Source organism: Oncorhynchus keta, chromosome 7, assembly GCF_023373465.1.
Source record: "Oncorhynchus keta strain PuntledgeMale-10-30-2019 chromosome 7, Oket_V2, whole genome shotgun sequence".
Taxonomy (NCBI): domain Eukaryota; kingdom Metazoa; phylum Chordata; class Actinopteri; order Salmoniformes; family Salmonidae; genus Oncorhynchus; species Oncorhynchus keta.
The window spans coordinates 10,191,699-10,213,327 of NC_068427.1; the positions used below are offsets into that span (position 1 = coordinate 10,191,699).

At 43.0% G+C, this 21,629-nt stretch overlaps 1 protein-coding gene across 2 annotated transcripts in view; it reads left to right on the forward strand.

Moving 5' to 3' along the window:
- LOC118385962 (protein Wnt-6-like) overlaps positions 1-14,676 on the forward strand; it is a 30,185-nt gene extending 15,509 nt beyond the window's left edge. For both annotated transcript variants that reach the window (XM_035773237.2, XM_035773236.2), the window contains 2 exons: positions 9,880-10,190; positions 11,912-14,676. In XM_035773237.2, coding sequence (XP_035629130.1) covers positions 9,880-10,190; positions 11,912-12,373 — 773 coding nt within the window. In that variant the 3' untranslated portion in view covers positions 12,374-14,676. The remainder of the gene's footprint in view (positions 1-9,879; positions 10,191-11,911) is intronic.
- Positions 14,677-21,629: the final 6,953 nt, after the last annotated feature.

Consider the following 21,629-nt stretch of genomic DNA (forward strand, 5'->3'; position numbering starts at 1 on the left):
AGCGCAACAGCCAATTCCTGCTTTTGTTCATCTAATCCAGGGCTCTCCAACCCCGTTCCTGGATAGCTACCATCCTGTAGGTTTTCACTCCAACCCTAATCTAGCACACCTGATTCTAATAATCAGCTGGTTGATAAACTGAACCAGGTTAGTTACAACAGTTTGAGCGAAAACATACAGAAAGGTAGCTCTCCAGGAACAGGGTTGGACACCCCTGATCTAATCTATGCGCACTCCCTTCGGATACGCCTAGTTTCCTATTTGTCGTCTCATTCTTGTCTACTGCCTGCTCCATTTGACCTTGCAGGTCTCTATTTTTCCCTTTTTCCAGTTTTATCCGCTGCTGATAAAATGCCATGGTTAGGATGCCTGCATATTGTAGTTTGGACCGTTCTCTGATTTCAATATTCCACACTACGATTGCATTCTTGGCTGGTTTTAAACTTTCTATCTACGGGATAATGTGTAGCAATTTTGTCCAATTTTTCCCACCATTTATTTGGTTCTTGGTGCTGGTCAAATGCCCTTTTTTTTGCACTTCTAATGCTTTGGTAACATTTTGCCTTTCTACCCATCCCACTCCGGGAGTCTCCTGGTGTAACCGATGTGAAATGGCTAGCTAGTTAGTGGGGTGTGCGCTAATAGTGTTTCAATCGGTGACGTCACTCGCTCTGAGACCTTGACGTAGTTATTCCCCTTGCCCTGCAAGGGCTGCGGCTTTTGTTGAGCGATGGGTAACGATGCTTCAAGGGTGGCTGTTGTCGATGTGTGCAGAGGGTCCCTGGTTCGAACCCAGGTAGGGGCGAGGAGTGGGACGGAAGCAATACAGTTACACTGGCTTCTAAAAGCCATATCCATTATAACTGACTCGGCGTCACCCCCCAACAGTGTTGAGTAGTAACAGCTTAGGCTATCAATAGTTTGGCCACTACACCATACTCCACCTTTTGGTGCTGGATGATACTTTTGTGTCTGTCAATTCACCTAATCTGTCACATTTCCCCGCACCACTAAGGCATAAACCAATCTCTCTTTACTGCTACTGCTACTACACATGAATCATCTTCAAACGTACACACACACTCACTCACACACACACACACACACACACACACAGACACACACACACACACACACACACACACACACACACACACACACACACACACACACACACACACACACACACACACACCCTTCGGCTTCATGGCCACTGTGGCTGAGACTTTTGTCCCTCTTTCAGAATTCCCCCACTAGGGACCTGTCCTTCACGGAACCTACCCTACACTGTAGTGACACTCATGGATCTCGCAGAGGAACACCCCTACTCTGGACCTATCCTTACGGAACTACCCTACACCATATATTTACATGGATCTCGCAGAGGAACACCCCAACTTGGGACCTAGCCTTATGGAACCTAGCCTACACCATATATTTACAACCGGTCGTAACACAATGGTACTTCTGAATAAGCTCCGGCTTTCTAGGTCCGTAGCCTATTATTGTTCAGCCTACAATTCTCATCTCCCGAAGATGTCAAAATGAGTGGTAACACAGTGCCTTTCAAAAGTATTCATCCCCCTTGGCGTTTTTCCAATTTTGTTGCATTACAACCTGTAATGCGGCAGCGTAGCCTAGTGGTTAGAGCGTTGGACTAGTAACCGGAAGGTTGCGAGTTCAAACCCCCGAGCTGACAAGGTACAAATCTGTCGTTCTGCCCCTGAACAGGCAGTTAACCCACTGTTCCCAGGCCGTCATTGAAAATAAGAATATGTTCTTAACTGACTTGCCTGGTTAAATAAAGGTAAAAATAAAATTAAAAAAATAAAAAATTCAATTGATTTTTATTTGAATTGCATGTAATGGACATACACAAAATAGTCAAAATTGGTGAAGTGAAATTAAAAAATAACTTGTTTCAAAAAAAGTATTATTATTTTTTTACGTAAAAGTAGTGCGTGCATATGTGTTCACCCCCTTTGCTATGAAGCCCCTAAATAATATCTGGTGCAACCAATTACCTTCAAAAGTCACATAATTAGATAAATAAAGTCCACCTGTGTGCAATCTAAGTGTCCAATGATCTGTCACGTGATCTCAGTATATATACACCTGTTTTGAAAGGCCCCAGAGTCTGCAACACCATTAAGCAAGGGACACCACCAAGCAAGCAGCACCATGAAGACCAAGGAGCTCTCCAAACAGGTCAGGGACAAAGTTGTGGAGAAGTACAGATCAGGGTTGGGTTATAAAACAATATCAGAAACTTTGAACATCGCACAGAGCACCATTAAATCCATTATTAAAAAATGTAAAGAATATGGCACCACAACAAACCTGCCAAGAGAGGGCCGCCCACCAAAACTCACAGACCAGGCAAGGAGGGCATTAACCAGAGAGGCAACAAAGAGACCAAAGATAACCCTGAAGGAGCTGCAAACCTCCACAGTGGAGATTGGAGTATCTGTCCGTAGGACCACTTTAAGCCGTACACTCCACAGAGCTGGGCTTTACAGAAGAGTGTCCAGAAAAAAATACAATACTGGGCTATTTAGCTAAAGAATCCCTGTTTTGTGCGGGAGACTGGGGTTCAATTCCCTGATGTCGAAGAAGAAGGAGTAGGCTGTCCTTGTAAATAAGATTTTTTTCTTAACTGACTTGCCTAGTTAAATAAAGGTTACACTAACTCCAATATGCTCTTTAAATAAATAAGACCTACACCACTTTTAACAGCACATTACTCAACACTAGTTAGACTCATGTCACCTATGGTAGGCCTACAGTATGTCGAAAAATATGACATGACTCTCCGCCAATAATTACATATTAAGGATTGGAGGATATTTCTGTAATTCAGTGATATTTATTCCCATAGTAATTTGTTATAGATCAATAACGGCGTTTTGAAAAACTATTTTTAGCATTATTTTATTAATGACAATGAATGGGGTCCACCCCCCGCCCCCTTCCTCCTCCTCCCTTCCCCATGGGCTAGGTCGGTCTTCTGTGCACGGCTCTGCGTCCCATCCCGTGCCCCCTGCCCTCGTGCCTTGAACCTTGCGCGCTTTCAGTGGATACAACTGGAGAACTGCAAGGCAATCCCATTGTGCGCCACTCGGGAGCCATGAACAATATATACACTGCTCAAAAAATAAAGGGAACACTTAAAGGGGCGGCAGCGTAGCCTAGTGGTTAGAGCGTTGGACTAGTAACCGGAAGGTTGTGAGTTCAAACCCCGAGCTGACAAGGTACAAATCTGTCGTTCTGCCCCTGAACAGGCAGTTAACCCACTGTTCCCAGGCCGTCATTGAAAATACGAATATGTTCTTAACTGACTTGCCTGGTTAAATAAAGGTAAAATAAAATAAAATAAAAAAACACAATGTAACTCCAAGTCAATCACACTTCTGTGAAATCAAACTGTCCACTTAGGAAGCAACACTGATTGACAATACATTTCACATGCTGTTGTGAAAATGGAATAGACAACAGGTGGAAATTATAGGCAATTAGCAAGACACCCCCAATAAAGGAATGGTTCTGCAGGTGGTGACCACAGACCACTTCTCGCTTCCTGGCTGATGTTTTGGTCACTTTTGAATGCTGGCGGTGCTTTCACTCTAGTGGTAGCATGAGACGGAGTCTACAACCCACACAAGTGGCTCAGGTAGTGCAGCTCATCCAGGATGGCACATCAATGCGAGCTGTGACAAGAAGGTTTGCTGTGTCTGTCAGCGTAGTGTCCAGAGCATGGAGGCGCTACCAGGAGACAGGCCAGTACATCAGGAGACGTGGAGGAGGCCGTAGGAGGGCAACAACCCAGCAGCAGGACCGCTACCTCCGCCTTTGTGCAAGGAGGAGCAGGAGGAGCACTGCCAGAGCCCTGCAAAATTACCTTCAGCAGGCCACAAATGTGCATGTGTCTGCTCAAATGGTCAGAAAAAGACTCCATGAGGGTGGTATGAGGGCCCGACGTCCACAGGTGGGGGTTGTGCTTACAGCCCAACACCGTGCAGCACGTTTGGCATTTGCCAGAGAACATCAAGATGGGCAAATTCGCCACTGGCGCCCTGTGCTCTTTACAGATGAAAGCAGGTTCACACTGAGCACATGTGACAGACGTGACAGAGTCTGGACACGCCGTGGAGAACGTTCTGCTGCCTGCAACATCCTCCAGCATGACCGGTTTGGCGGTGGGTCAGTCATGGTGTGGGGTGGCATTTCTTTGGGGGGCCGCACAGCCCTCCATGTGCTCGCCAGAGGTAGCCTGACTGCCATTAGGTACCGAGATGAGATCCTCAGACCCCTTGTGAGACCATATGATGGTGCGGTTGGCCCTGGGTTCCTCCTAATGCAAGACAATGCAAGACCTCATGTGGCTGGAGTGTGTCAGCAGTTCCTGCAAGAGGAAGGCATTGATGCTATGGACTGGCCCGCCCATTCCCCAGACCTGAATCCAATTGAGCACATCTGGGACATCATGTCTCGCTCCATCCACCAACGCCACGTTGCACCACAGACTGTCCAGGAGTTGGAGGATGCTTTAGTCCAGGTCTGGGAGGAGATCCCTCAGGAGACCATCCACCACCTCATCAGGAGCATGCCCAGGCGTTGTAGGGAGGTCATACAGGCACGTGGAGGCCACACACACTACTGAGCCTCATTTTTACTTGTTTTACGGACATTACATCAAAGTCGGATCAGCCTGTAGTGTGGTTTTCCACTTTAATTTTGAGTGTGACTCCAAATAAAGATAAATTTGATTTCCATTGATAATTTTTGTGTGATTTTGTTGTCAGCGCATTCAACTATGTAAATAAAAAAGTATTTAATAACAATATTTAATTGTTGTGTAGGATGTGTTATCTTAGTTTTCCCTTTATTTTTTTGAGCAGTGTATATTGTCCTGCTAATAACAGGGTTGATAAAATATCTGTGAGAATATCCAACGGGATTTTATATAATTCTACTAAATTAATAATAATTGCTTTGTTTAAAAAATAACAATATTTTGGAGATTATTTCATTTTCAAATAACGTAAAATGAGGGAGAAAAATACCATTCTTGAACATGGGATGAGACATGTTTTTAGAGGGAGAGAAACCAAAAACCGACAATCATCTCATGGGTTTCCCAGTCGAGGACGGCACGGGTATGTAGCAACACAGCTTGCACTGGTATTCAGTGTCTTAGACCGTTGCGCTACTCAGGCGCTGTATAACGTGACCGGTCGTGAGTGGCCTACAGTACTACAGTAAAACCAAAATAATCCTAACAAAATAAAATAATAAAAACCTTAGTGTAACAACAATTTTAGTAAGTAATACTGAAGTTGTGCACAATTATCCGTTTCTATTTAGATTTAAGCCACCCATTCATTGTCAGTTAGAGACACAGTAGGACCCAAAAGCATGATCAGTGCTCTAACTCCCCCTTGCGCTGGTCTGGAGCAATGAAGTGGTGACGCAGGGTACCGCACTAAACCACAAATTACCTCTAAGTCCCGAAGCCTAATCGCAAAACTTTTAGTGGAACAACCACTGTATGCTGAGCCCTTGTTGGCTGCTTTTCCTTCACTCTGCGGTCCGACTCATCCCAAACCATCTCAATTTGGTTGAGGTCGGGGGATTGTGTAGGCCAGGTCATCTGATGCAGCACTCCATCACTCTCCTTCTTGGTCAAATAGCCCTTACACAGCCTGGAGGTTTGTTGGGTCATTGTGTTGTTGAAAAACAAATTATAGTCACACTAAGCACAAACCAGATGGGATGGCGTTGCTGCAGAATTCTGTGGTAGACATGCTGGTTAAGTGTGCATTGAATTCAAAATAAATCACTGACAGTGTCACCAGCAAAGCACCATCACACCTCCTCCTCCATGTTTCACGGTGGGAACCACACATGCGGAGATCATCCGCTCACAAAGACATGGCGGTTGGAACCAAAAAAAACGCAAATACAATAGAAAAATACACGACGGGGCACAAACACGTACCTTTACAATAGAGCCGAAGGTTACAATTAAATAATCCCGCACAACAACCAGGCGGGCCGGCTGACTAATAAAGACAAACTAATTAACATAAACAGGTGCTACCACTAAACATACAAGGAGGGGGAGGAAAAACAATCAGTGGCAGCTAATAGGCCGGTGACGACGACCGCCGAGCGCCACCCGCCCGGGAAGGGGAAACACCCTCGGTCGAACTCGTGACAATTGCCCTTGTTTCTTGGCCCAAGCAAGTCTCTTCTTCTTATTGGTGTCCCTTAGTAATGGTTTCTTTGCACTAATTCAAAGCATTTATTTTGGCTACATTCTGAGGTGAAGTTACTCTAATGAACTTATCCTCTGCAGCAGAGGTAACTCTGGGACTTCCTTTCCTGTGGCGGTTCTTATGAGAGCCAGTTTCATCATAGCGCTTGATGGTTTTTGCGACTGCACTTGAAGAAACTTTCAAAGTTCTTAACATTTTCCGCATTGACAGACCTTCATGTCTTAAAGTAATGATGGCCTGTCGTTTCTCTTTGCTTATTTGAGATGTTCTTGCCATAATATGGACTTTCACCAAATAGGGCTGTCTTCTGTATACCACCCCTACCTTGTCACAACACAACTGATTGGCTCAAACACATTGTGGAGGAAAGAAATTCTGCAAAATAACTTTTAACAAGGCACACCTGCTAATTGAAATGCATTCCAGGTGACTACCTCATGAAGCTGGTTGAGAGAATGCCAAGAGTGTGCAAAGTTGTCATCAAGCCAAAGGATGGCTACTTTGAAGAATCTCAAATATAAAATTACAATTTGATTTGTTTAACCATTTTTTGGTTACTACATTGCTTTCATAGTTTTGATGTTTTCACTATTGTTCTACAATGTAGAAAATTGTAAAAACAAATAAAAACCCTTGAATGAGTAGGTGTGGCGAAACTTCTTACTGGTACTCTATATATAAAAACGAATTATTTAAAAACATACTTATTTAACATTGCACACATTCCTCTCTGAATGAGATGTGACATAATGTCATAATAATGTCAATTAAATGATCCCAGTTGGACATGGGATAAATTGTACAAATATAAATGAACATTCATTCATTATCCATACCACCAACACTTAAAGTTGTGTACTATATCAACCTCTCACTGCTCCACTGGGGCAGACAGTTGTTAAGCTTACTGATTTTTCATGTATTTTCAATATAATAATTTATTTCACACCTGTGTTAAGGCACAGTAGTGTGCATCCAGTGAACACCAATGTCCAGCTACAGTCAGAATACTCTTGAACATTCCTCTGGCTCGAAGTTGAGGGCTTGAGAGGGGCTTATGGCCTTGGACTCTGCACGATGAAAGAAATATGTGTTTTCGCCATTCAGAGATCAACAGAGCAGCTGCGTTGAGTCAATTATCAGATTATAGTAAAAGCTATGCAATATAAGGCTATGCATAATTTTTAAGGTGGAATGTGTATAGTTTTGGAGTAACTGTCTTCGTCTATTTTGTGCATCTGTAGGGATCACTTGGTGTGCTCACTGTTCTATGACTTAATATAATGGATTTCAGGTTTTCTATGAGATATGTGCTGTACACAACTTGACTGTGACACATCGAAGCAAAATCAATCAATAAAAAGTATTCGAACTCGTCAGGCTTTGCCACATGTACTGCTACAGAGAGGGGCCCTGGGTTCCCTCCATATATATATATATATTTTTTTTTTTACCTGAACCCATGCATCATTGACTCAAAGATTGAGTATTAAAAAAAGATTAGCTAATTCCTCGTGAAGCCCCTTCTGGCACCAAGTGATCTCCCAGGCAAGCCCAGGCATAGGCTGCTGGAGAAGTTTGGAATTTGTGTCTTGGAGGAAATTATAAAAGGGTGTTCAAATCAAGAGATATACATTTTCATAATCTCCTCTCTCTCGTAGTCATGTAACTGTTTTTTTTTATCATCTCAGTCAAGAGGGTCGGTCACATTGTACAACTGAACGGACACACTTTTTGATTGTGTTTGTAATAAAGTTTCGTTTAACGTTATGAATTGAACGTCTTCTATCCAATACAGATATGATGATGGTATTACACGTTGGTGTAGTAGCTAAAGACGAGCGAAGCTAAGGGACATAGCTCTTACCTGAAAGAACACTGTAACTTGTCTAGACATTGAACCCCTTAGAGATTCGGGGGTTCTAAACAGTTGTCTGTAGTTGTTTTCTCTAGTTCCACCTCTCCTGCTGAAACAGTAAACAGGTGTGACTGTTCGACGTCTCCCTTCAATCCCTCCATGGACGCTTCTAAAATGGCACCCTATTCCCTATGCAGTGCATTACTTTTGGTCAAAAGTAGTGCTCTTTAAAGGGAATAGGGTGCCATTTGAGACACAGGCTATATGAAACCTTCCGCAACAGCAGCTGATGTGACTGGCCTGTCTAAGGGGAGTCTCAACAGAAGTTATTGAGTTAGTCAGCTCTACCCCTTCTGTATACTCAATTGGCCTGGGAGGAGAACGTTTGTTTTCCCCCCAGATCTATACAGCTGGTTGAACCTGAGAACAAACAGTGATGGTGTGTGATAGGGAATGGCCTGCACAATGCATATGACAGGCTGGCAGGGAGGGGCTTTATTGGAGAAGTATGTAGGGAGGACTGAGGAGGAATCAGGATGAGGTGTGTTCAGGTGGGATGTTCTAGGGCTGGAGCTGGGCTGGGGCTGTTCAGGTGACTTTCAAAGCTGAGCTAGGTGAGGAGGAATCACAATGTGATGTGTTCAGGTGGGATGTTCTGGGGCTGGACTGGGCTCAGGCTGGGGCTGGGATGGGCTGAGGCTGGGGCAAGGCTCGGGCTGAGCTGGGGCTGGGGCTGGCAGGGAGACGCCACACACACAGAACAGGACTGTATGGAGCCATCACTGGGTGTGCAGACAGACAGCTGGTATTCATATCACAGGGTGCTGGTCTGCAGGGCCCTCGCACGGCACCGATTCTGTTTCACTAGATTTAATGAATCCCATTCACTGAATCATGCGATATGGAATTGGCAAACAGGGCAGAGCGGTGACTGCACGCTCATGTCTTCCAGCTCCAGAAAATAAGTCATTCATTTTAGCTTCGACACAATGGACTGCTAACTACCTACCTCCCTTCCCCCAGTTCCTGGAAATATAGCAGCTCGAAACAGTGAATAGAGATGTTGTCGACAACTGGCCTAAAATACACCTGGATCTTTTCCAAAGTAACAAAGAACAGGGGAATCTGCAGTTGCAGCTGTACATCCCTCTGGGCCAGGGGGGTAAGCCCCCTCTTCTACAGTAATAGCCCTGCAGCTGTGTCTGAGATACCAGGGGTATTGAGGATTTACCCCAGTGTTTTACCCGAAAGGATCCGACATTTCTGTTTCCATCTACGCGGGCCGGCACCCATGTCTCACTGGGCCTTGGCTCCAGCGGACCTGCTCTGACTTGGAGCCAAGGCAAGGCCGTGGCTACTGTTCTGCTAGGATTAACATATCAATGGCTAACTGTGAACTTTAACACCTTCGCACAAAGCAACAGTCTTGAATGCTGCAGAGGTTGTTGGTTCTCCTCGCCTCAAGTCTGTTGTGTCACACTCTGGTTGAAACACAATAACACTAGTGCCTGCATTAACACAAAACACTGGCGGCCCACTCATTTGCAGGCCGTCAGTGTAAATAAGAATTTGTTCTTAGCCGACTTGCCTAGTTAAGTAAAGGTTAAATATCAAATAAAAATTGGAAAAGCACTAGGTGCCCTGGGTCACTCTTTGTTCACTCCTCTGATGACACCCCTGTGTGTGTACATGTGTGTGTGTGTGTGTGTGTTTGTGTGTGTCTGTGTCTGTATGATCTTTCAGACATCCGGGAGACAGCGTTTGTGTACGCCATCACGGCGGCTGGGGTGACCCACGCGGTAACGCAGGCCTGCAGTATGGGGGAGCTGCTGCAGTGTGGCTGTGAGGCGACCAGGAGCAGGGCTCCCCCCCGGCCTGCCTCCTTCTCCACCACCACCTCTGTCGAAGGAGTCAAGTGGGAGTGGGGCGGCTGCGGAGACGACGTGGAGTTTGGCTACGAGAAGTCCAAGCAGTTCATGGATGCCAAGAGGAAAAAGGGCAAGAGTGACATCAGGACGTTGATCGATCTCCACAACAACGAAGCAGGACGACTGGTAGAGTGAAACTTAAATCTTTTTAAATAATGGGTGATACAGTCCCACTCCTTTCGTAATTCTTCATGCTTTATTACAATGGATATATATAGGTAGGAAAGAACAGTGGGTCGTATTCGAACCCATCCTTGCAGTTGCACAATGTTAATGTGCCCCAGAGGCAGTAGCTTATGGAGCACTAGACCACCCCAAGCGGTGAGCTAACTTTTTTTTATCATTCACTCCAAACACACTTAATCTCATATGTTTTACTTGACCTGTGCTGATATAAGCAGAAGTACAGGAAATTATACTTCAGAAATGTTTTAGATTATGTTCACCTGATGCTTACTTGTTTTTTTACAATGGTGAAAATTAGGTTCAGATGCTGAAAGTCTTAATTGTCTAGCTGAATGTTCCTCCTTTCATCCAATGCATCATCCAAGACAGCCTCAAGCCATAGTTGGACTCTAAACTTGGACTCTAAGTTGGTCCCTCTCCTTGTTCGGGCGGTGTTCGGCGGTCGAAGTCACCGACCTTCTAGCCATCGCTGATCCACTTTTCATTTTCCATTGGTTTTGTCTTGCCTTCGATCACACCTGGTTCCAATTCCATCGATTACATGTTGTGTATTTAACCCTCTGTCCCCCCCGTGTCCTCGTCGGTAATTGTTTCTTGTAGTGCTTATGCACGGTATGCTGGTATTTACCTGGTTTTGTTTGACCCATTTATTGTATTGTTCTGTTGCCGGTGGTTTATGGATATTAAACGACACCGTTGTAAATCAGTTTCCGCTCTCCTGCGCCTGACTTCTCTGCCGCCAGTACGCACCACACTACAATAGTTCTATAACACTGTAAACTGATAGTTCAACAAAAGTCATGTTTCTGAACAAGGAAACAAGTGTGTGCCACACAGTTTGTTTTCAAACCTTTAAGCCAAATAGCTGCTCATATTTCTCCTTATAAAACTGTGATTTTTCCAGCTCTTTATGAAGTACATGTATGCAGACAAAGTGAAATATTGAAATACAATGACTTTCTTGTTGACAGGGAGAGAGGAACATTGCAACATTGATCCCGTAGTATTTTTTCAGCAATGGTGGCAAGGGTGTGTGGGGGGGGGTGCATTGCTACTAGCCTTAGCGCAAGAACATGCTAGCTGTTCCCATATACTTCCAGTCATTGAACCAACAACTATTGATTTAAAAGTGAGTCTCGGCAGAAGCGGTGGAAAGAATTTAGCAGCGGTGGTCCATCGCTGCTAAATGAATATAGGGGAAACACTGACTCAGTTTGGAGGTTGTCTGCTCTTTTGAGAAGGTAATTACAGGTTATTACTCTGAATTTCCTGGGACTTGCTCACCCTTGTCAGTATTGCTTCATCACAGTATGTTACACTGTCACACAAGCCAAAACCTTTCCAAGGGTTCAGAGACAGGTAAATGAGGAGGAGTGGCTGTGTAGTTGGGCCAATTATAGTCTCAGGAGGACATCTTTGGAAAAATAACATACAAGAAGCAAAGGGATGTAGAAACAACAATGTAATCTTAAAGAGCTACTGAGAGGTTAGAGCAGTGCATGCAGCCAGGGTTAATTAGCACGAGTATAACTGAATGATCTCTGTTCTGTTGTCAAGGTCTGGGAGCTCTGTGAAGGCCAGAGGCAGGAGGGGGAGAGTAAATTCCTTCTGTATGGTGTCTGCTTTTATCTCACCTATCTATCTCTGTGTCTTAACTACAGGCGGTGAGGAATTATATGAGGACTGAATGTAAATGTCATGGCCTGTCCGGGTCTTGCACACTCCGGACCTGTTGGAAAAAGATGCCTCACTTTCGGGAGGTGGGTGATCGCCTGCTGGAGAGGTTTAATGGAGCTTCCAAGGTGATGGGAGGCAACGATGGCAAGACCCTGATTCCTGTGGGCCAGAACATCAAGCCTCCGGACAAACAAGACCTGATCTACTCGGCCGAATCGCCCGACTTCTGCTCACCCAACAGGAAGACAGGCTCGCTGGGCACGCGGGGCCGCATGTGCAACAGCACAGCCATGGACGTGAGCGGCTGTGACCTGCTGTGCTGTGAGCGTGGCTACCGAGACGAGACGGTGGTGTTCGAGGAGAACTGTCTCTGCCGCTTCCACTGGTGCTGCGTGGTGCAGTGTAAGAAGTGCTCGGTGAGGAAAGAGCTCAGTCTCTGTCACTAGCATTACCACAGAGGAACTTGGTTGGTTTCAGGCCTCTTCAGCCTCACAGGAATGATGCACTGAGATCAGGCTCCCACAGTTCACTTCAGGAGCACGCTGAAAGATGAATGTCTTATCTAGGATCATCTTGGACAGACAGCTGGAGGAACTCTCCTCTCAAGCTGTAGAACAGTCCAGAATGGCCACCTACTTCAGTGCTCACCACATAGAGCTCTATGACCCTGAACTTAGGCTCTTTTTAAAAGTTACATTTCAGCTCCCAGAACTTTCTAGAGCAGAATGCTGGGTCCCATGTCATATAAGACAATCAGAAAGTTTGGTACTATTCTCAGTCATCTGTACAGAGCTGTTAGCCTCTAAAGCAGTGGTTCCCAAACATGTTTGCACAGTGAACCACCCACCACAGGTCTTTAGAATTAGCCATTGACCCAGAAAATAGCATAACAACTGTTTCTAGCCTCAAAACCGATGCCTACAACCCACCATTAGGGAAAAACTTTGCATAGTCAGTAAACCATGTATCTACGAGGGGTGACTATTGTAAAGAAAACATAATGACTTTGCATGTGGAAAATACAGTCATGGTGATCAAATATTTTCCTATGTAATATAAATGTCCTTCATCTGAAAGGTAAATGGACATGCTCAACATGGAATACAGGTTTTTTGTATCTAGCACAAAATGTATAAAAAAGGGAAGTGTGGGGTTGTGTTTTTGGAAGACGAACCGAACCCCATCTTGTTTCATGGTGAGGAGCTGAACTGACATCCGAGACTATTATTTATGAACATTTTTATGACAAGACTACTCATAGTGATAAGGTGAGGAACGTGCCTACCGTCTCTCTGAAAAGCACTTTGGATGTTGGAGCTATCTATGTAAGCCATTTGTTACATTTCTGGTTTTGTTTGTTTGAGTAGTTTGCAAATGGAAAAATATGTTCAGACTTTTTTTTCATTTTTTTTTCCTTTGTTGTATGGCGCAGTGCCGAGAAAGTATGCAATTATGTTTATCTGTTTAATATAAAGGGCTTTTGTAATGCACTTTCAATTAAAGCATTTGTTACGTTAAGCTTTGTTAGGTATAGTCATGTTGTGCAGAATAGCCAGTCACAATCACATACAATGCTGACAATGAATCCATACATTGGTCTCTTTGATAAGTCAACTTGCTGAAGTGAGTTGGAAGTTAGAAAGACCATTTATTTTTACTCTCTCCCCTAAATTCTTTAGAATAGGCGAATAAGATCTCCTTGCTTGTTTTTTTTGTGGGGGGGGGGGATAAAGCATTCACTGTGATTAATAATAATAACGATTCCTCATGAGTTGTGTTGGTACCCAAACACGCTGTACATTTTGTGTTGATGTGCATAGCTATAAGTTATTGAAATGTACTGTGTCGTACCCTTCTTTTAGAGTACGTTTTTTTGTTGCTACTTACCTTTCAGGGATCTGTAAGACAAGAAACCATTGGCAAAACAAAGAGAGAGTACGATGAGAGATCACATCGCTATAATTTATTGCCAATATACCATGGTTTATGACCAGATGATTTCTGGCCAGAGTTCATAGTTCATATTGTTACCATGACAGTGACTACACACTGCACAGGATCACTCTATTCTCAGAGCTACTAGCTCTATCTGTGGAATCAGCAACATTTTGTGTTTAATTTAATCTAAATACAGTTTTTGTACAAAAAGGAATATCACTTTAAGGGAGAAAGACTTGGTAAAACTGAACTATTCTGACTGAGATTTACTCAAATATTAGGCATTCTTTACATACAGTTATGTTTAGCAGTAGAATTGGTCACTTTACCATGTTAAGTTTGGGTTGTAGTCGACCAAATTATGAAATTAGACCAAATGTGACATTTCATATGTGAGATATATGCATGACTAAGCAAGGTCGTGGCTTATCCATTCCCCATAGAACAACTTTTGGACTTGTTGGGCTGCCAGGAGCATTTTACTGCTACTGTATGTATGTTTAAACAGCCCTTGTCAAAATGGAAGAAGGTTGTTTTGTTGCTTTCTGGATTCAAAGCAAGACAAGTTTAGGAAAAAGGATTTTGTCATGGAATGTTGAATGATTTAAAGATCATTTCTCAGCATTTGTTTGGATTCTTAGACATCATTTTGATATTATCATACTTAGTTGTTCATTGATTAAACTTGTATTATTCTACGAAGTTCATTTCATGTCCATTTAGTTACTTTCCAGTTACAGTATTTATATAAATTTAAATAAATTGGCAATTGAGTTTCTGCATTTACTATAAAAATAAAAAGTAAACTGTTCACTCTAGTTTTCATTTATTTGTATTTTTTGTTTTCTGGTCTGTGTAGCAATGAATTCAAATTTATTTTTTTGTTGTTGTCTCGTTTTAGTGCCTTTTTTTGTTAGACCAAGACAAAGCAGAGATTTAAATGCATAACCCTTTATAAACGAGTAGATTTATAGAAACGTATGTCACTTTTGCCTTCTGTTGACCTTCAACACATTGTGTAAGTGTTATTCATATGAATTGTCTTCATGCTGGGTCAGGGTGGATGGTTTCACCTCACTCCCTTCCAATGACCATTCTGGAAGATATATTTTCACACTTCTGCTTCAACTATATCATTTTGCCACCCAACAAAAAAATGTGTTGTTTTGAGTTATTTATGATGTAAAAAAAAAAAAAAACTTGTGCTGTATTAGTTTGAGCCTTGCAAGTTGACACAAGTTCATTTTTTCCAGGAATTCACATTTCAGTGGAGCCAGCAGTGTTTAATACAGAGGTAGGCCACAGACAGGGAAAGCGCTAGGAGCGCTCTCTCCTCGAGCTGCCACGGTTCAGCGTCGGTAGAGCCAGAGGAACTGCATAGACAGTGGATAGATTTATAGAAGCCCTGGTATTAATGTGGCTGCCTCTCTGCCTGCCTGCCGTCTTTCAATGGAGAGGTGTACTTTTCCACGTCTCCCCCTGAACAGTGCCCTGAGGAATGTGGTGTATTCGGATATGTGTCTGCCTCTGCCCGTTGATTGTAAAACACACAGAGACGTTAATGAAGGCCTGCCACTCTATGTGGCTATATGTCATGAGGCAGACACATTTCCTTGGATCAATCAGACCAATATGACTCCTCCTGGGGTAATGTCTGACTATCATAAGGGCAATGATGAATGAACTCCCGGTGGTCTAGTCACTGAGCTTAGAGGTTCTCAATAAAGGTGCATATTCTAGATACTGGAACCTTTGGCAATGTCCCAAATGGCAACCTATTCCCTATTTACAGCCCTACTTTTGACCAGGGACCACACAGCTCTGGTCAAAAGTAATGCAGTAAATGGGGAATAGGGTGCGATATGGGATGAAGGTTTGTCACAGAGTGTAACTGTTGACATGAGAACAACTTAGATGACTTAGATGTGAATCTCTTCTTGCTTGCTCCTTTCCTTGGGGAGATCGTTCTCTGTTGTCAGTCAGCTTGAATCTTGACCAGGAACAAAGGAGAGCGTAAGAGCAAGAGTAACTGTCACAGGTAATGTAACACCCATAATGTTCTGTGAACCTCTCTTGATCTTCACCGAGACGCTCTCGACTCCATTCCCAAGCGTTGTGTGAGGCTTGATCTGATCGTAATCAGTCTAATTATAACCCACATAGTGTAAAACCTCTGTTCTAGTCATGTGTGAGCACAGTGTTTGGATGAAGCAATGATATGTACGAGAGAGACATGCCGCTGGAGCTGGAAGTTCAGCTGTTGTCTGCCTGGTGGACTGACTGAGAGGGGCCCACCGAGGTAGGTGGCAATAGAGTACGTGAGTAACGCAATTACCTTCAGTGTATCATTACTTTGTCCGGGAGGAACTCTCTGTGTAGTAAAAGTAGACCTTGTTATCCTTCACGGTGAACAAAAAAAATTGCTGCTTAGTCGGGGAGTGTTTGAGGAACCTGCTGTTTGAGATTGACTTGGCAATTCCAGTTCAACAGAAAACAGGCTTCAGGACAGTCCCTCCATTGTCAATAAACACTTTTGTTTGCCAACACTCCAGACGGGAATTTCCTAATGCTGTTTAGCCTATGTCCCCAATCAAATGTTGTTTTCTCTGTTTGAACACAGCCCTCTTGTTGACTGTTTATTATATATGGTTCAATTTTAGAGAGTCCCAGGGCTGTATGTATCAAGCGTCTCAGAGTAGGTGGGCTTAACTAGGATCAGGTTCCCCCTTTCCATGTAAAAAAAAACGAAGAAAAAAAAAGATACTAAATCAGCAGCAAGATGCAGTGCCAGCTCAGAGGACAGTATGGTCTTTTAACACAAGATGGCGATCTTTGAACAGGGTGTTTTTTTCTCCTCTCCCCAGCTGTACCATGCTTCAAAGACAATTCCTTGAAATGTTGTGTCATGAAACAGCTGGTTAATTGCAAGAGGGTTGACTTACAACACTAACACGTCTGGGTTTGGAGCTTCTTGTTGACTGTTATGGGGCTTTCAAATACTCCACAGTATAGTTTGCTGTTCAAGGCCACTGGCAAGCCACAGTAATCTGTTTTTGCCTGGTCAGCTCAGTGCACTCACTCCCAAATGGAACCCTGACTCTCTATATGGTGCACTACATTGACCTTAGGAGCCCTATGGGCCCTGGTTAAAAAGTAGTGCGGGGTATAGGATGGCATTGGAGACACGCAACCACTGTCCCGGTGGGCCAGGTGCTTCAACAGACTGAACTCCCTGCTTTCTCTCTCATCCTTATCTTCATCTCTGTGACCTGAGACCACTCCACTTAGAGGTCGTTTTGAAGGAAGGCCATGCATAGCATCTCTTCAGATCTCCATCTCCAACCCATTTCTCTCCTCAGATTGTTTATCAATAATGCCTCGAGCAACTCCTTTCTCCTTCCTCCGGTAACTTTCTGCACTTTATGTGCAGTTTACCTAAATTTGTAAAAGTGCCAATCCTTATTTTGATGTGATCCTTGTCTTGATAAACAAGACGTTGGTGGATGATTCACAGGAAGCCGTGGAGAGAGACAGAGTCCAGATGGTCGGGTCAGCACAGCCCACTGTCTATAGCAGAGACAGAGAGAGAGAGAGAGAGAGAGAGAGAGAGAGAGAGAGAGAGAAAGCGAGGGAGAGATTGAGAGACCACCGTCTACAGCAGAGAGAGAGAGAGCTCCCACTGTTCAACAACAGAGCAAAGCTCGGAGAGACTGTGCGTGCGCACATGTGTTTGTCATTTCAGTTACAATACTTATGCATTTAGCCAGCTACTATACTGCAATTCTTTGCGTGATTGCACAGCAATAAACATCAACATTATTGTACCTCTTGTGTTTTCGACCCTACATACTTCTCTGGTTGTGTCACCAGCATTGCTCACGCAGATGTTTTTGCACAATAACAATAGCACGCAAACATAGTGTAATTATGTCAAATTAGGGAAACCCAGGATTAATTCAAGCTGTAAAGAAAATAAGTGATGCTCAGATTTTCCTCAATTGGTTGTAGAGTGCCTGAGCCAGCTGGTAGGTAAACCCCAGCACAGAGGATTCCCTGCTTGTTGCCCTCCAGTAATTAATACCACATTCAATGCTATGTTCAAACCACAAACAACTACCTGGTCATGGGATGCCTTTGAATAGCTTGAGGATACCCAGACACAAGGCTTCAGAAAAGAGCAGAATAGAATTGAATAAACAAATAATGGAAGAGAACGAAATAGAATAGTGGAAATCGTTGCTTTTTTCCCCAAGAACATTTCACTTTACTAATTTGTGGGCTGCATTCTGGATGAAAGATATTCCAAAATGGCTTAGGTTATATTCTATTTTACTCTACTGTCCAGAAGAGGGAGCCTCGGTTTTCACAACAGCAACTTTCCCAAAGTCCATTGTGTCCCCAGTCTTTTTGTAACTCACGGATGTAAAGACGCTGTAACACCATGAGCTCTATGTATCTCGATACAGTTGAAGTCGGAAGTTTACACACACTTAGGTTGGAGTCATTAAAACTCGTTTTTCAACCACTCCACAAATTTCTTGTGAACAAACTATAGATTTGGCAAGTCGGTTAGGACATGTACTTCGTGCATGACAAGTAATTTTTTCAACAATTGTTTTACAGACAAATTATTTTACTTATAATTCACTGTATCACAATTCCAGTGGGGTCAGAAGTTTACATATACTAAGTTGACTGTGGCTTTAAACAGCTTGGAAAATTCCAGAAAATTATGTCATGGCTTTAGAAGCTTCTGATAGGCTAATTGACACAATTTCAGTCAATTGTACCTGTGGATGTATTTCAAGGCCTACGTTCAAACTCAGTGCCTCTTTGCTTGACATCATAGGAAAATCAAAAGAAATCAGCCAAGACCTCAGAAAATAAATTGTAGACCTCCACAAGTCTGGTTCATCCTTGGGAGCAATTTTCAAACGGCTGAGGTTCCACCTTCATCTGTACAAACAATAGTACGTAAGTATAAACACCATGGGACCACACAGCTGTCATACCTCTCAGGTAGGAGACGTGTTCTGTCTCCTAGAGATTAATGTACTTTGGTGTGCAAATCAATCCCAGAACAACAGCAAAGGACCTTGTGAAGATGCTGGAGGACACAAAAGTACAAAAGTATCTATATCCACAGTAAAAACCAGTCCTCTATCGACATAACCTGAAAGGCCGCTCAGCAAGTATGAAGCCCCTGCTCCAAAACCGCCATAAAAAAGCTAGACTACAGTTTGCAACTGCACATGGGGACAAAGATCGTACTTTTTGGAGAAATGTCCTCTGGTCTGATGAAACAAAAATAGAACTGTTAGGCCATAATGACCATCGTTATGTTTGGAGGAAAAAGGGGGAGGATTGCAAGCCGAAGAACACCATCCCAACCGTGAAGCACGGGGGTGGCAGCACCATGTTGTGGGGGTGCTTTGTAGCAGGAGGGACTGGTGCACTTCACAAAATTATTGTGGGAAACTTGTGAAAGGCTACCCGAAATGTTTGACCCAAGTTAAACAGTTTAAAGGCAATGCTACCAAATACTAATTGAGTGCATGTAGACTTCTGACCCACTGGGAATGTGATGAAAGAAATAAAAGCTGAAAGAAATCATTCTCTCTACTATTATTCTCACATTTCACATTCTTAAAATAAAGTGGTGATCCTATCTGACCTAAGTCAGGGAATTTTTACTTGGATTATATGTCAGGAATTGTGAAAAACTGAGTTTTAATGTATTTGGCTAAGGTGTATGTAAACTTCCGACTTCAACTGTAGCTATTCACACATTCTACAGTCAGTATGGGTACAACCCAAATAGTACCCTTTTTCCTATATAGTGCACTACTTTTGGTACCTTGGTTTAAAGTAGTGCACTATAAATGTTATAGGGTGCCATTGGGAAAGCAGTGTATATCTTCCCATGATAACATGGGAACAACAAAAGGCAAAAGGCAATGTCACATGAAGGACTGCACTTATATCTTCCTGTGGTCTTATGCACGTCAGACATTAGAGAGAGGTAGAGAGTGGCAATCTACGTCCCAAATGGTACCCTATTCCCTATATTGTGTACTGCTTTTGACCAAGGCCCATAGGACCGTGATTTGCGACACACCCTATTTCAGCCTGACCTCCAGCATGTCCTTTCCAGATAAATACACTGCATAGACGCCACACTCTTTCTGCATCAGTTCACCACACTTCTGACTCTCTTTGCTATAATCAAAACAAAACAAGCCACATTTTTCAAAAGCCCATAAAAAGTTTAAACCCTCCCCGAGGCGACAGATTAGTGTACCTTCTGTGAGTTGTTAAGACCGTCCAAAATAAAGTTACACTCATCCCCAAACTATTTTCAGTCCCACAATGACTAGTTAATTGAAAACCATACTGTTCTTCCTCCCAGAAGATTGCAACATAGATACGAAGCAACAACAAGATCAGCCTAAACTTTCTATTGCACCATGCATCTGTTGAACAGTGCAGTTTCAATAGACATGATTATAACTATAATGTCTTGGCTTTTCATAAACTAAAAAAGGTCATTCCCAGCTTTGAAGTGTCCCTGCACACTACTGTAAGTCTCTTTATTTTATTTTTTTATAGAAATTCTGCAGAATTTTACTGCACCATAATCACTCCATTTCTGTAGTGGATGTTACTATGGAGATGTACAGTAGTGTAGATGGGTATTCTCCAACTAGTAGAATGGCTTATTCTTCTATATATATATTCACTACATGTGTAGTGAATACATGTGTTTAATACTGTGAATAGTTGTAATGTAGTACAAAAGTAATGAAGCAGCGTTTTCACAATACGAGAACTGAAATTCCCTCTGGGAAAAATCAAGCTATTCTATCCTATTCTAATATGATCGTTTTTTTCACCGTCTGTCCATTTTTCGACTGGAAGGGAGAAAATTCTTAGAAAAGGGATGTTCATTTGATAGCAAGAGTTACTATAGCATCCCTTCTGCTATTTGAGCAACAATGCAAAACAACCGTTCACTCAAATTCATGGCAGATTGTCCCCCTCTCCTCTGAGCCTCTGAACACAAGGGGCTTCTCCCAACAGAGACTGGTCGTAAATTTGTAATGAGGGACATAAATACAAGCACAACTACTTAACTTCAAGAGAATGGTCGGTGGACAGAAAAGTTGGACTGTCATTTTAACTGACAAGAAAGTATATTGGTGAATTTTCATATTGGTGAATATAGTGTCAACGGAAGTAATAGAATAATATTATAATGATATCATCTACTGTATAAGCCTTTTAGATACATGCTATTGGTAGGAAATAGCCATGGTTCATCCCTGGACAGGACACTGTAAAGCACACAAAGTTTTAACTCAAATGACTTGAGGAAGCTAATTGCCATGAATCATTTGAGAAAAGCAACACATTTTTTGTAAGTTAGAACTGGCCTACCCTTGGTTGACTTGGGACCGATCAATTTAAATGAACAGCAAATGGATTCCCCAGTGAACAATGGGAAACAATTAGGCTCCTTGTGTGAGAGTCCTGAGAGTCTTGACTGCAGATCTTCTTGGCAAAACCCCACAGCACACCAGATGGAAGCAGTATTTATTTTTTCTTGAGCTTCTAACATTTTGCTATTTAATTCTCTGAGAGGAATTTTGTATATTGTAATGCATGTGACCTGAGGAAAGTAATACGTGAGTCATTTAAGCAGAACAGTTGACTCAGTCGTAATGGCTCACAGTCGTGGTTATCTGCAGTAGTATGAAGCAGACA